This window comes from Schistocerca americana, chromosome 2 (assembly GCF_021461395.2).
Source record: "Schistocerca americana isolate TAMUIC-IGC-003095 chromosome 2, iqSchAmer2.1, whole genome shotgun sequence".
Taxonomy (NCBI): Eukaryota; Metazoa; Arthropoda; class Insecta; order Orthoptera; family Acrididae; genus Schistocerca; species Schistocerca americana.
In genome coordinates, this window is record NC_060120.1 from 713,217,965 (window position 1) to 713,234,344 (window position 16,380).

General features: G+C 41.9%; 1 protein-coding gene across 1 annotated transcript in view; it reads right to left on the bottom strand.

Moving 5' to 3' along the window:
- The window catches only part of LOC124593751 (A-kinase anchor protein 9-like), a 505,072-nt gene that overhangs the window by 114,757 nt on the left and 373,935 nt on the right, over window positions 1-16,380 (bottom strand). Inside the window, exons 31-32 of the mRNA XM_047132086.1 lie at window positions 15,586-15,695; window positions 3,601-3,793 (exon numbers count right to left, since the gene is read on the bottom strand). Coding sequence (XP_046988042.1) covers window positions 3,601-3,793; window positions 15,586-15,695 — 303 coding nt within the window. The remainder of the gene's footprint in view (window positions 1-3,600; window positions 3,794-15,585; window positions 15,696-16,380) is intronic.

Below are 16,380 nucleotides of genomic sequence, written 5' to 3' on the forward strand. Positions count from 1 at the left end.
TTTACTGAACATATATATCTTTCTGCTTGTTTTAGTTGTTGTTGTGTCTAGGCAAGACAGCCTAGACACAATGAGAGGAAGCCGAAAGGCACGCGCTTAAACTCACGCAGGCTGGCGTGAGGTCTGAAACAGGATACATAATGAATGCTATAAAGAAAAGTATGTAGCTGCTGGAATACTTAACTTTAATCCACAATTGGTGAACATTGGTCTTGTTGATACAGTATTATCATCTCAATATAACTTGGTGATGGCGCCTTGCTAGGTCGTAGCAATTGACTTAGCTGAAGGCTATGCTAACTATCGTCTCGGCAAATGAGAGCGTATTTGTCAGTGTGGCATCGCTAGCAAAGTCGGCTGTACAACTGTGGCGAGTGCTAGTACGTCTCTCTAGACCTGCCGTGTGGTGGCGCTCAGTCTGCGATCACTGACAGTGGCGACACGCGGGTCCGACGTATACTACCGGACCGCGGCCGATTTAAAAGCTACCACCTAGCAAGTGTGGTGTCTGGCGGTGACACCACAGTTGTCCTTTGTACTTTGGTAATCATTGTTGCCACAACTGCATCAAGTCACTGATACCAGTTTCGATGTGAACATCCTCAGACAGATCAGGTCTATTTGTTGCCATTAGATCCAATATATTTCCATCATACGTGGGGCTCCTAACTATCTGTTCTAGGTAGTTTTCAGGGAAGGTATTTAGCAATGTTTCACAGGATATTTTATCTCGCCCACAACTAATAAAACTTTAATTTTATCAATTGGTTGTTGGATATTTGAAGTTTCCCCCAGTGATTACAGTATGATTGGGGAACTTACATACAAGTGAACTGAGTTTTTCTGTAAAGTTTTCGGTCACACCAGGAGGTGAGTCTGGTGGGTGATAGAAAAATCCAATTATCATTTTATGCCCAACCCTGGTACTGAGTGCTGCCCAAACAATCTCACGTGCAGCTTCAATTTCTATTTCGGTGGATTTTAGTTTCCTGTCTACTGCAACAAGTATACCACCTCCATTTCCTATTTGCCTATCCTTTCAATATACACCTTTCCCCAAAAATCTCACTGCTATCAATTTCAGGTTTCAAACAGCTTTTTGAAGCTAATATTATGTGAGTTTCACAGCTTTTCATGAGCACTTCAAACACTGGCACTTTGTTGTGAATGCTTTGGCAGTTTACCATTAGGATTTTAATACTCTCACTTGTGGAAGGCATTTCTTTCAATCTTACACTGATCTTTCTGGGTTTCCTAAAGCTGTAATTATCTGGATTGGATGGAGAATTTGCCCCACACACAGTCAGCTGCCTCAGTAGCAGGCTCCGATGTTCAGTGGACAGTTCTGGGGACAATGCTGCAAATTTTGAGCTTTGTTGAAACTCCATGCACAGGGTTGATCTCAACCTTCTCTGCAGTCGCTGCAATGACCCTGTCAGTCGCTAGAATGATGCAAGAATGAACTTGTTCGAGCCCAGACGACAGGCATCATTTGTTCCAATGTGTGCCACAATCTGCAGTTGGTTGTACCCTGTTCCCTCTATGGCTGCTGGAATAGCCTCTTCAACATGTTGAATGCTTTGGCAGCCATTTCCCTAAGACACACCATAATTCGCCGCATGTTTGAACTGCCGATGATTAACAGACTCTCCCTACCCTTTTGTGTTTGCCTCCTCTTGACATTGGTCAAAACAGGTTTCCCCACAACACGTGGAGTGAGTCCCACTGGGTCAGTTCCAATTTCAGTGAAATACAGCACCTCATCAAACTTGTTGGTTAGGGGATCAGTACAACACCCTGGTCCCTGTTCACCCTGTACAGGACGCCTAGATCTACCATTCACATGCCACTCACAGTCGAGTGGATGCGTAATGACAGATCCTGTAGTTTCTGCAGAGGAGACAGGATCCACAGGTCTTCCAACACACGTATTCACAGCACCTGTCAATCGTTTGACAGTAGCCAAAGTGATTTTGAGCTGCTTACAAATGTCAACGCAACTCACCCCAGGTTTAAGATTTAGCATTCACAGTTGTGCTACATTTTGGCAGGTCCAAAGTATTACAAGGCAGTGAACAAAGGACTTTAAATTAAACCTGCCGATTATCTTTCAATCCGTAGAGCTAAAATGCTGCTAATTCCATATAGGATCTGATGCAGATACACAAAACAAGATTTATATTAAGGTAACACAAAAACCCATGGTAAAAATTATTATTTTCCTAAATCGTTTTGATGTTAATTATAGTTGTTAGCAAACTCAAAAACGTAGTTAATTTGTGATAAATGCATGTAATATATGGGGCTACTCCTCTTGAGGGAAAACTAAATATAACACAAAATGTTAGTTGCAAAATCTGCTACAGTAATTAAGTTACAAACCCCAATTTGTTAAAAATTGCTCATAGATTATACGAACGACAATGGTAGCTTCTGAAATTTCTCAAAAACATATGTTTATTTGCATTGATTTACAATGAAATTCAGGGGTGATGTGTACTTTGGCTGAACTGTGAACCACGAATTAAATTAACATATCCAAAACACTCGTATCACTAACTTAGGAGAATATAGTTTTGTAAGTGTCCGAAAATTCTGAAACTATTTCTCATATAATTATACAATGAAATTACAGAAAGATTGTTTTGAATGAAGATAGGCCTACTGTCATTAAAAATTTTAAAAAGAGCACAACTGATGATAAGAATATTAGTTTATAGCAGCACTCGTGAATTTTCAAAACTTCACATGTATCACAATACAAATGGGTATTGATACATGTTATGATCTATGGTGAGTTACAATATATTAGTGCTCTACATCATCTGCAACTGTAAATGTAATTGCACAGAGAAGACATTGTAATTACAATACGGAGGAATTTGCACAAAACAGTTTACATCATTTAGTAGTTTGCACAGATCAGAGCTCTCTTTCAGCACCCACCCCCAAATGCAAAAAGTGAAGAGCTACATGGCACAGTGTAGTGGCACTGCATAGCAGGCCCACTCAAGCAATTAACTTCAAGAATGGTGGTGCAGATTATTAACAAGGTATTGGCACATACACACTAGCAGGTGACAGAACGTGTATGGATTGAACATATCATATAATCAAAGCCACACCAAGTAACACTCCAAGCTGTGAGATGCAAAAAATTATTGTTTGCTAATTTGATACCACATTAAATAGGTTACTAGTCCTTGCACTTGTCTAAGTTTGTTTCTAGTGCAGTATTAGCCACTCAATGAAACTGTCTAGCTGGACATCAAAATACAGTTAAGTACCTCTAATACCTTTTTTGCATGTGTCACAGTATTGTAAACATATGACCTTTTGTAATTTACTAAGTTAGCACTAAACAAAACTAACAGGAAAGGTTTTAGTTAAACTTTATTTGCATAATAATTAGTCAAGACAAAAGAATATTAGTTGCTACCTGCAAAAAATAACCTTTCATGCACATATAAGAAGCTGCTGGTAATGCTAATGATAGTTAAGTGATAATGCCCCAATTCATATTTGTAACATGTTACTATAATACATTGCTGACAATTTCAGGAATGTACAAAGATTAAAGTAACGTTTTTTTGGTCTTACCTCTCCATTTCTTCTCACTGTCTGAAGCTGCATTTCCAAATCATGGATTCTTTTCAGAGCCACTTCATCAGCCTTCGAGTGTCGATGCATTTTTTCCTGTAGTCTGTTAAGATCATCTAAAGGTAATATGAGAGGAACATCACTGCCAGTTGCTTCATCTGGAGTGTCACATCTCAAAGACTCAATCTGTTCCCTGTGAAGAAATGGATGGTTTATTAGAAATAAATCCCAGTACCTACTGCAGCCTACATCCTTCTGAATCTACTTAGTGTATTCATCTCTTCGTTTCCCTCTACAATTGTTGCCCTCCAGTACTAAATTGGTGATCTCTTGATGCCTCAGAACATGTCCTACCAACCAATCCCTTCTTCTAGTCAAGTTGTGCCACAAACTCCTCTTCTCCCCAGTTCTATTCAATATCTCTTCATTAGTTATGTGATCTACGCATCTAATCTTCAGCACTCTTCTGTAGCACCACATTACGAAAGCTTCTATTCTCTTCTTGTCCAAACTATTTATTGTCCATGTTTCACTTCCATACATGGCTACACTCCATACAAACACTTTCAGAAATGACTTCCTGACACTTAAATCTATACTCGATGTTAACAAATTTCTCGTCTTCAGAAAAGCTTTCCTTGCCATTGCCAGTCTACCTTTTATATCCTCTCTACTTCGACCATCATCAGTTATTTTGCTCCCCAAATAGCAAAACTCCTTTACTACTTTAAGTGTCTCATTTCCTAATCTAATTCCCTCAGCATCACCCGACTTAATTAGACTACATTCCATTATCCTCGTTTTGCTTTTGTTGATGTTCATCTTATATCCTCCTTTCAAGACACTGTCCATTCTGTTCAACTGCTCTTCCAAGTCCTTTACTGTCTATGACAGAATTACAATGTCATCAGCGAACTTCAAAGTTTTTATTTCTTCTCCATGGATTTTAATACCTACTCCGAACTTTTCTTTCATTTCCTTTACTGCTTGCTCTATACACAGATTGAATAATGGCAGGGGAGAGGCTACAACCCTGTCTCACTCCCTTCCCAACCACTGCTTCCCTTCCACGTCCCTCGACTCTTATAACTGCCATCTGGTTTCTGTACAAATTGTAAATAGCCTTTCGCTCCCTGTATTTTACCCCGGCCACCTTCAGAATTTGAAAGAGAGTATTCCAGTCAACATTGTCAAAAGCTTTCTCTAAGTCTACAAATGCTAGAAACGTAGATTTGCCTTTCCTTAATCTTTCTTCTAAGATAAGTCATAGGGTCAGTATCGCCTCACGTGTTTCGACATTTCTACGGAATCCAAACTGATCTTCCCCGAGGTCGGCTTCTACCAGTCATAAACAACTAAGCAGATGGAAATGTATATAAATTGACCAATAAAACATTTGCATCACCCCATGATTTACGCAACCCCCCACCACAGAATCCTCTTTCTGGATATTCTTTTGACCACAGGAAATCACTACATACATATCCATGAAACAGCAGTAAAGGTAAAACTTTCAATGGAATTTGGTGCTATTCCTAGCATGCTTGGACCTTCCTCAGCATTCTCCCTACAATATTGTGAAGGCACTGACACTCGAACTTGTGTCGCGCTTCACTGGCAGCCCTCCTGAGAAAGAGCTGCATTCTCAGTGCGGGTCATAACTGATGATGGTTGAAGTAGAGGGGATATAAAATGTAGACTGACAATGCAGCTTGCACCACTGTCCAGTCTGCTAACATTCCACAAACAGTCCTTTCAAGCTTATACTTTGCATACATTGTCATTTTATGGCTAGAAGACTGCCGCACTGAAGTTGCCCACCAAACTGGCTTGCACCGCACTGATATCATTTAACCATTCAGTCTGTATCATGAGACACAAAACACTGAACAGCTGCCTCATAGTTATCACCAATGGCCAACAACACCAGCTGATGACCATTACCTACTATTAATGGCTTATAAGCACACAAGGGAAATGCAACAGAGGTATGTGCTGCCTTTTTGGAGGCAACTGGGAGGGCTGTGATGACTGACTGTAGACAACCAACTACACACAATAAATATGACCTCTAAGTGTAATTTAAGAACAACAGTATGAACGTCCCAGCACCATGGTCTATGAAGAAGATGGACAAAGGAATGCCTGGAATGAAATCTGGATCAAAGGTATTGGGATCTCTTCAGTGACAAGTGCAATCTTTTTTTACGACTTGATAATCTTTGTAGAAGAGTCTGGAGATAGGGACTAGGTACCAATCATGTCTCAGGCCTGCTGTTCCACAGGTTCAGTAGAGAGGTTGGCCAGTCCTGTTTTAGGCTAGTACTATGCATAGATGATGTATGTCTCTCAACACTATTGAGGGCAATTTGATGGCTGCACTGTATTGAGACAGCATCCTACAAACCTATTTCACACTCCAACATTTCCGAAAAGGGTTTGTATCTCAAGATGTGAAACTACAATCTCTTCCAGAAGGGAGAAATCAACCGAGCAGAATGACCTGCAGTACCTGTTGACATGAACCCAATTTATCACGATTGAGATGAAACTTGCAGTGAGTTATTGCAGCAACAAACCTCACATGTTGGAGGTCAGGAGAGCTCCCTGGAAAGTGGGACAGGCTTGAGTAGCAATGTCTTTATCACACTGCAGAAAGAATGCCAAGGAAGATACAAGCATGCAAGGGGTGACACCAAATTGTATTGAATGGTACCCAACAGTGAATTTTGATATCACAGATATGCAAAGATGTATATTTTTGAGCAAATTGTCTTTAAATTATGCTAGTTTTTCTTTTTAATTCACAGTACAGTTATTTTTTTAGTTTAGTAAGTCTCAATCTTTCATTCTCTGCTCCCCTTCAATCTAAGCCCATATACAGTCACAAATATGCAGGTGACACAAAAATTATTTTAAGCAGTTTAGCTGATCAAATATTGACATACTTTGATATCTGCTGTCATGCTGTGAGGCAACAGAGCTGTTTACAGCAGGACAGAAACCGCTTTTTATCTTTCTACTTTCTGCTTTGCATGTGTGCAAGTGTACTGTATGGGGGTTGGGGGTAGCACTGTACTGTAAAAGTAAAAATGTTATAGAACAATAGGAAGAAAATATCATAACAGTAAGTGGAAATTAAAACATGGTGCAGATAAGAATTGTGATGAATAGAGCAAAAGAATATATGAATAAAAAAATACTTTTTGTCATGAAATCCCCACAATATATCATTTTACCCCTGCTACCTTTAGAATTTCAAAGAGTGTATTCCAGTGAACATTGTCAAAAGTTTTTTCTAAGTCTACAAATGCTAAAAACACACGTTTGCTTTTCCTTAACCTATCTTCTAAGATAAGTCACAGGGTCAAGTATTGCCTCATACGTTCCAACATTTCTCCAGAAACCAAACTGATCTTCCTGTAAGATCAGCTTCTACCAGTTCTTCTATTCTTCTGTAAATAATCCATGTTGGTATATTGCAATCATGGCTTGTTAAACTGATAGTTCAGTAATATCCACATGTGTCAGCATCTGATTTCTTTGGAATTGGAATTATTAAATTTTTTTTGAAGTCTGAGATTATTTTGCCCATCATCTTGCACACCATGTGTTCTGTAATGGCTGGCTCTCCCTAAGGCATCAATAGTTCCAAAGGAATGTCGTCTCCTCCAGGGGCTCTTTCTGACTAAGGTCTTAGTGCTCTGTCAAATTCTTCTCTAGTATCATATCTCTCAACTCTTCTCCATCTATGTCATCTTCCCTTTCTATAATGCTGCCTTCAAGTCTGTTTCCCCTGCATAGCCCCTCTGTATACTCCTTCACATTTCAATTTTCCTTCTTTGCTTAGTAATGGTTTCCACCTGGACTCTTTGATATTCATACAGCTGCTTCTTCTTCTTCTGCATAGCTGGATGTATTTCTACAACATCTAAATTATTTTCATTCTATTAAGTTTACAATGGAGATGGAGCTGAGCAATGAACTTCTGTTCCTGGATGTGCTGGTGCAGAGAAAAGGTGATGGCAACTTGGGTCACGCTATCTATTGTAAGCTCACGCACACAGACTTGTACTTACAGGTAAATAGCTGTCACCATCCTTTGACACCCTTATCCATTGAGCTACACCACTTCTGTACTTCATTCTGTCAAAATGGATATTCTGAATCGAAGATTCACTATACTTTACATAAGGTGCCTGTCAGACAAAGTGAGAAGCTAAAAGAAAATGAAAAGCAAAGAGGAATGGCTATCTCGCTGCACGTTTATGGTGCTTCTTCGAAAATAGGAAGACAAGTTTAAATGTTTCTTCCATTTGCCAATGAACTCACTGAATTCTTCTACACTCAGTGAAGTACAATCTTGGTTTTAGAAGGTCTAGTGTTAGTAAGATTCCTTGTAAATGTGGGAAGTTTTAACAGAACAAACATGCTGTACCATGAAAGATATATGGGTCTAAATCAACATGCACATCTGGACCATTAAGAGAAATCTGAAGTGGCCAAGCATTGTCTCAGTATGACACACAATATGGACTACAAAAGTGCCAAAATTCTCTTGTTGAAATCTTTGATATGGAACATTGTAATCAACAACGTGGTGGAAATTCACAGTTCTATATACCTTGTGAACAGAGATACACGTTTCCCACTTAGCACAGCATGGATTCATTGCTGGCAATATTAAAGTCACAGTGACTACAAAGGGAAACTATTAATCATTCAAGGGATGATTCTTTAGTTGCAACTTAAGTTTTTGGATGACAATGCTGAGAATGGTCATATTCCAGTGCACATGCTTATTTCGGCTTGCAAAAGAGGGCATTGGATTGGCTGAAAATAGTGTGCCTATACGCGTGCTCTGAAGCCCTTCATTCTTCAACTGATAGGTTGCATAGCTATCCTTCCCACTACCATTCAGAGATACTTGCTGCTGGACAAGGAATTTGGCACCTTTGCAATACTGCATTCCTTACCTTTTTGAGTCATCAGTCTTCTGACTGGTTTGACGCGGCCCACCACGAATTCCTATCCTGTGCCAACCTTTTCACCTCAGAGTAGCACTTACAGCCTACGTCCTCAATTATTTGCTGGATATATTCCAATCTCTGTCTTCCCCTACAATTTTTACCCTCTACAATTCCGTATAGTACCATGGAAGTTATTTCCTGATGCCTTCACAGGTGTCCTATCATTCTGCCCCTTCTCCTTGTCAGTCTTTTGCATATATTTCTTTCATCACCAATTTTGTGGAGAAGCTCCTCATTCCTTATCTTATCAGACCACCTAATTTTCAACGTTCGTCTATACCACCACTTCACAAATGCTTTGATTCTCTCCTGATCCAGTTATCCCACAGTCCATGTTTCACTACCATACAATTCTGTGTTCCATACGTACATTCTCAGAAATCTCTTCCTCAGATTAAGGTCTATGTTTGATACTAGTAGACTTGTCTTGGCCAAGAATGCCCTTTTTGCTAGTGCTAGTGTGCTTTTTATGTCCTCCTTACTTCATTCATCATGGGTTATTTTGCTGCCTAGACAACAGATTTTCTTAACTGCATCTACTTCATGATCCACAGTCTTCTGGCTGGTTTCATGGGACTTGTCACAAATTCCCTTTCTCCACCAGCCTCTTTACATCAGAATAGTACTTGCACTCTACATCTTCAATTATTTGCTGGATGTATTCCAATCTCTGTGTTCCTCTATAACTTTTACCCACTACACACCCTCTAGTACAGTGGAGGTTGTTCCTAATTCCTTAACATATTTCCTATTATCCTGCCCCTTCTTCTTGCTAGTGCTTACCAAATATTCATTTCTTCAGCAATTCTGCACATGATCTCCTCACTCCTTATCTTATCAGTCTACCTAATCTTTAATATTCTTCTGTAGCACCCCATTTCAAACTCTTAGTTCTTCTTCTATCCCAGTTTCCCCCTGTCTATGGTCCCATTACCAAACAATGTTGTACTCCAAATGTATATTCTCAGAAATTTATTCTTCAAATTAAGGTCTGAATTTGATGCCAGTTGACCTCTCTTGGCAAGGAATACCCTCTTTGCCCATGCTAGTCTACTTTTTATGTCCTCCTTGTTTCATACGTCATGGGTTGTTTTGCTTCCAAGGTAGCAGAATTCCTTTACAAGGTAGCAGAATACCTTAACTTCATCTACTTCGAGATCACCAATTACAATGTTATAGCTTCTCGCTGTTCTCATTGCTGGTTCTTCCCACCACTTTAGTTCTTTTTTAAGTTTATTCTCAATCCATATTCTATACTGACTGTTCATTCCGCTCAACAGACCTATAATTTTTCTCCACTTTTCACTGAGGATAGCAAAGTCATCAGCAAATCTTATCATTGATATCCTTTCACTCTGAATTTTAATACAATTTTGATCCTTCCTTTTATTTCTGTCATTGCTTTTTCGATATATACATTGAAGAGCAGGGGTGAAAAACTGCATCCATGCCTCACACCTTTTTTCATTCGAGCACTTTGTTCTTGATCTTCCAATCTTATTGTTACGTCTTGGTGCTTGTGCATATTGTATAATACCAGTCTTTCCCTACACCTTACTCATGTTTTTCTCAGAATTTCGAAAATCTTGCACTATTTGCCATTACTGAATACTTTTTCTAGGTGGACAAGTCTTATGAGTATGTCTTGACTTTTCTTCAGTATTGCTTCCACTGTCAAGTGCAATGTTAGAACGGCCTCTCTAGTGCTTTCACCTTTCTTAAAACTAAATTCATTGATGTCTACCAGTTCCTCATTTTTCCCCCATTCTTCTTTATGTTGTTCTCGTCAGCAGCTAAGCTGAATGTGTGATAATTCTCACACTTCTTGGCTCTTGATACATTCAGAATTGTGTGGATGATACTTTTCCAAAAGTCTGTCTCATGCTATCCAGACACAAACGTGGATAGTTGTTTTGTTGTCACTTCCCCCAATGGTTCCAGAAATTCTGATGATATGTTATCTGTCCCTTCTGCTTTATTTTATCTCAAGTCTTCCAGAGCTCTTTAAATTCTAGTTCTAATACTGGATCCCCTGTGTCTTCTATATCGACTCCAATTTCTTCTATCACATCATTAGACAAGAATTCTCCCTCAGAGAGGCCTTCTGTGTATTCTGTTTAACAGTGGAATATTCACTGCAGTCTTAATGTTACCACTCTTGAATTTTGTCAATCAGGTGAAGTATTTCTTCTGTTATACAAAGTTTCTTCACAGATACCTTCTGTGTACCTATGTTTGTCGGTAAAAATGTTACCACTTTTGAAAACATCAAAGTGTTCGTAACATTGTCATGTGACAAATGGAGCATTAGTGCAACAATATACCTCTTTGTTCAATGTAACAGCAGCTTCCCGCTCACTCGCTCAAAACTTGGCTTCATAAGCCAGGTGTGTAGGCAGGGTAAGCAGCCGAGCTGCTCTTCCTTCATTGACCTAATTGTTGGGTGTGGGGCCTAGCGGTTAGAGTTGTCCTCTGTAAGCTTCTCTGGCTGTAGGGAAACTTTTTGTTGACATCGGTACTGCGGGAGATACAACTGCTACTACTTAGCATCAGGCTCACAGACAATGTCAAAATCCAGTTGGGGGTGGGGGTGGGGGTGGAACTTGTTGGTGACAATGAAGGAAGTGCTTGGCCATCTGCAGGAACTTAAATCCATCATCTTTAGGGTGGCTACAAGGCCCACTCAGTCCCGATTTCTGTGGTCATCTATGGTGGCCCGAATCTCGCACCACGCCCTGTTGAGGTGGCACTTCATCTCAGGTAGCCACGTGAAGAGGCGATTCTTGTTTGTGATTGCCTCTAGGATGTGCGGCGGAAGTTGGCGTGGCATCTCTCATGGTCTTTGCGGCTGCCTGGGAGTGGCCACCTCTGCTGTGCCGATTGTGTGCCATGTTAAGAAGTTCAATGCCTCATTGACCCCTTCCACGACAGGATCGGGTGCGCCATCTACACTGTCTATTAGTTCAGCGTGTAAGTGTTTAAGTGTTCCTCGTCAATGCCACGGAAACTACGGCGGTCAGTTGGCATGGAAGCGCCAATAATGTTCATGTCGTAGACCACCATGAGGTGGTCAGACGACAGGGTGCATCGGACTGTGGCCGATGTGAAGTGCCCAACACCCTTGAGAAAGGCGATGTCGAGCACATTGGACTGGCTGCAATGGGCGACCGTCAGCCGGGACCCACACTGACACAGGGGGGGATCCTCCTGACGCAAAAGATGGCTGTGCGTCAGGTAGGTATGGCCGATGCACAGCCGACACAAGATTACAGAGTCCCTGCGAGAAGGCCGCAGGGAGGAGCGCCACACATCGGTTGTCTCCTTGACAGCCCGCAGTTTATTCGGGGCTGTCATGCCACGCCACTCAACAGACCACATCGCAAGCACCTTACGGCGCAACACCAGCTGCTGATCGCGAGCCGTAAGGCCGATCTCCAAAGCTGGGGCGTTGATTGCCCCTTTGGCCAGCCTGTCAACACGTTCGTTCCCCGGGATGCCAACGTGACCTGGCGTCCAAACAAAGACCACCGAATGACCAGAGCGGGTAATGGTGGAAACAGACTCCCGAATAGAGGACACCAGAGGAGAAGAGGGATAGCAGCGGTCGATGGCCTGGAGGCTGCTCAGGGAGTCACTGAAGATGACGATGGACGTACCTGAGCAGGAATGCATATGCTCAAGAGCGCGCAATATGGCCACCAGCTCGGCAGTAAAAATACTGCAGCCAGCCGGCAAGGAGTGCTGTTCAACATGGGCAGCGTGAGCAAAAGCGTAGGCAGTGCGAACATCAACCAGGGAACCATCAGTGTAGACAGGCTCACAGCCCGGAAATGAGGCGACGAGCGCAAGAAAACGGCGACGGAGGGCCACAGGCAGAACCGAGTCCTTGGGTCCCTGTGCCAAGTCCAGACGGACAGACAGCCGGGGCAAATACCAGGGAGGCGTAGGTGCACGGACCCGGAAGGGAGGCAGAAGAGGGAATGAGCCCAGTTTCGACAGCAGGGACTGGACGCGGACAGCTATGGAAAGCCCAGACCTAGGTCGCCATTCGGGCAGATGGAGGACCACGGCAGGGAAAAGCAGGCGATGATTGGGATGGCCAGGCGAGCAATGCACGTGGACAGCATAGTTGGCGAGCAGTCGATGGCGGCGAATCCGCAGCGGGGGAACCCCGGCCTCCACCAGTAGACTATCCACGGGGCTCGTACGGAAAGCGCCAGTTGCAAGCCGAACCCCACAGTGGTGTATGGGGTCTAACAACTTCAACACTGAGGGTGATGCAGACCCATAGGCCAGGTTCCCATAATCAAGCCGGGACTGCACAAGGGCTCTGTACAATCGCAGCAGCGTGCAGCGATCTGCACCCCAAGACGTGTCTCTAAGGCAGCGGAGGGCGTTGAGGTGCCGCCAGCATTTTTGCTTCAGCTGAGTAATATGAGGAACCCATGTGAGCCGGGCATCAAACACGAGTCCCAAGAAGCGGCAAGTGTCCACCGTTCCAAGCAGGGGGCCGTCGAGGTAAAGTTCAGGATGAGGGTGGACCGTCCGACGCCTGCAGAAGTGCATAACTCGAGTCTTGGCTGCAGAGAACTGAAAACCATGAGTCAGAGCCCATGATGCTGCCTTGTGAACGGCGACTTGCAGCCTGCATTCGGCGACTCCTGTAGTCGTGGAGCTAAATGAGATGCAGAAGTCGTCGGCATACAAAGAAGGAGACACCGACGACCCCACGGCTGCAGCCAGACCATTAATGGTATGGCCTCACAAAGTCAGAAGTCTGAGAGTAGGTGTCAGATTCATCATTTGTCATCGCCCGGCAGCTCCTGGGTGCTCGGGCATCGTCAAGAGTCAGTGTCGCGTCCATTGGCCTCAGCAACTGCCTCTGCAAGATTTGCATCCAGCAGGTCAATGGCGTCCATCTCGGCGGTCTCTTGAGCTGTCTTTGCACCTGTCCAGACCACGAGGTTTCACCTAGCGCAGGAAGGGGCATTGATTAACACAGCTATGGGCTCTTCTTTTGGCATGGGGCCTTTGGGGCAGCCCGAGGACCATCACCCTCTTGGGTGGGTGAGCCCTCTCAGGCCGCCATTGCCAGGATGATAAACTCTTGCAATGTGACCGGTGAAACTCTCTGTGGCTCACCTGACTCTTGCTGCCCCGTACTTGGTAGCACAGCAAACTTCTGGATGTTGCAGAAGGCGGAAATGGCTGGTTCATCATCATCACCATCAGAGTATGAACCCCCACATGCGAGTTTGTTCATAAGAAAGAACACTCGGTCATGGGGGCACGAATCAGTTTGGTAGGGTCATCCTTGTCGTAGTCATGAGTGGAAAGCTCGTTTGTCACAGGTGGGGGCCAGATGGGGCTGCCATCGGGGTCAACTCAGTCGCCTGAGCTCGCCCCACCAGACGGCGATCCACCACACCCTTTGCATGAAAAGTCACCTCTCTCATAAACATCTCGATCCACACAGCTCCCTGATTTGTGCCAGTTTCGATGTTTCATACCAATTAGATATTTAGGATATGGCAGTGCCTGTGTTGTTCAGAATTACAATGCAATGTTCCTTTGGACATGCATGAATGTGCCATTAGGCTATTCGAGCATGATCCATTAGCAGGACAACTTTTTAACTGAAAGTCACTTGCCCAATGTTGGCAGATAAATAAGATATTGCAGTGCCAGTGTTGTTTAGAACTACGATGCAATGTTCCTTCAGACCTGCTTGCAAGTAAGAAAGAATAGGTACTGCAGCAACTATACCCATTATAAAATACATGAAATGTATTTGCGGTTGTGAATATGGACAACCATCAGCTGTAAAGGTTACAGGACACTTACATCACCTGGCACAGACAGACAAACATGAAAGACTGTGGACTAACTGAATGTAAACACAGACATCAAGATATCAGCATATAACTCTCAGAAGACACAACAAATGAAAAGCCAGCAATTTTATAAAACTCACATAAAAGAAAAAAAGTTAGGCAGTCAAATACGTTTAAGCTGCACATGGTTGAAAATAAAAGAAATCAAAAGTATGTAACTACCGGCAAAGGAATAGTTAATGACTTACCATGATATTGATTATTATGTATGTATGAAGGGAAATAAATATTAATTGCATGATGGCAAACTTTTACAAATGAATTATTCTGAGATGTATTAAATATTTATTTTAGATTTCCTGTGTCATGGCACCAAACCCTACGAGGTCTTGAAGGTCATAACAAGACAAGTCGAACATGAAAACTTGCATATTTGGAAATGTGTAAATAAAGAAGAAAGAAACCCCATAGCTAGTAATCTACTTCAACGCCACTGTTGTATTTGGTAAACTGCTGTTCTAATGATCAATGAAGCACAGCGTAACATACATGAACAACTTATTGCCTTCCTGTATTAGCAGCAATGATTTTGAAAATAAATGTTTTAGTTGACATGAGGGACAGAAAACAGACTTTAGAGATAGAAAATGGCAATTGCAGAACTAACTGAATATTTGAACACCAACTAGAGAAGTTTCAAAATTTTGGAACCAATTGGATTTTCAACTGAACAGCAATAAATAAAAGTAAAGAACAATAAACTTAAAAACTTCTGTACTGACAGATAAAGTATGTGTCTTCTTGACACAAATTCCACTTAAGCTATGCCAAATTTCTGCTATTTATTTACTTATTTTTGTTTGTCTTCAATTACCTACTTATGAACATTTTACTAGCAAAAGATAAATGATTCTTTCATTACAATTTCATTTTTAAGATGACATAATAATAGTCTTTGTTAATCTGAGTCAAGTGACTAAATATTTGAGTGTACTATCGTTTCAAACCTGAAACTATCAGCTCAAAATCAAGTCAAATATGTAATTTAACTGACTTTTCATTTCAACACATTGTTTATAATAAATATCTTCATGGTATCCACAACAACATAAATATAATACCTTATAGACACATCCTCTGATGGTGAACTGCAACTAATACTGCAAGATGGGACAAACAAAGATTCAAGATCTTTTGTCTTTTTGTCTATAAAGTCTCCCAATTCTTGTAACTGAAAATAAGTAAAAGATTTATTAAAGAAATTACAACTTCATGCAGCACAGAAACAACAATTTTTCACTCATTTACTGATACATTCCATGTACATACATGTCATGATAAATACATGAAACAATACAATCAGATTTCACTGCATAAATGGGATGCATACTTTGAAACCAGATAAATATAGATGACAGAATCATTAAAAAATGTCAAGCAATCAAAAGACAGGAAGTAATAAACTCAAAGAGGGCATGTGACACTTTGCTGCCCCCCCCCCCCCCCTTTACACATGTACATCCATAGACACGCGTGCATGTGTGTGTGTGTGTGTGTGTGTGTGTGTGTGTGTGTGTTGTTGTGCCTTGAGAATTTGGGGAAAATTCTAGAAACACTTGGCTCTCCACCGTCTCGAACACCCGATATTTTAATGACAAGGGTGAGAGAACATTTTTACTGTGCCACAAATGTCTGTGTGTGCAGCAAGGACAGCTGTCAGAAGGAGCCAGGAGCTGTGTCGGACAAACGGCCCCGACAAGTGGTTACAAGCAGCGCCCTAGAAGTTATATAAAAAAGTCAAAGAGTATCTGGATAATGTTCCATGGTGTATGGCGTCATAAGGATTGTTACAGAGACAGATAAAGCATGTGTTATATAGAGACTTTTATTTTATGTCTTGGCTCTGCATGAGGCAG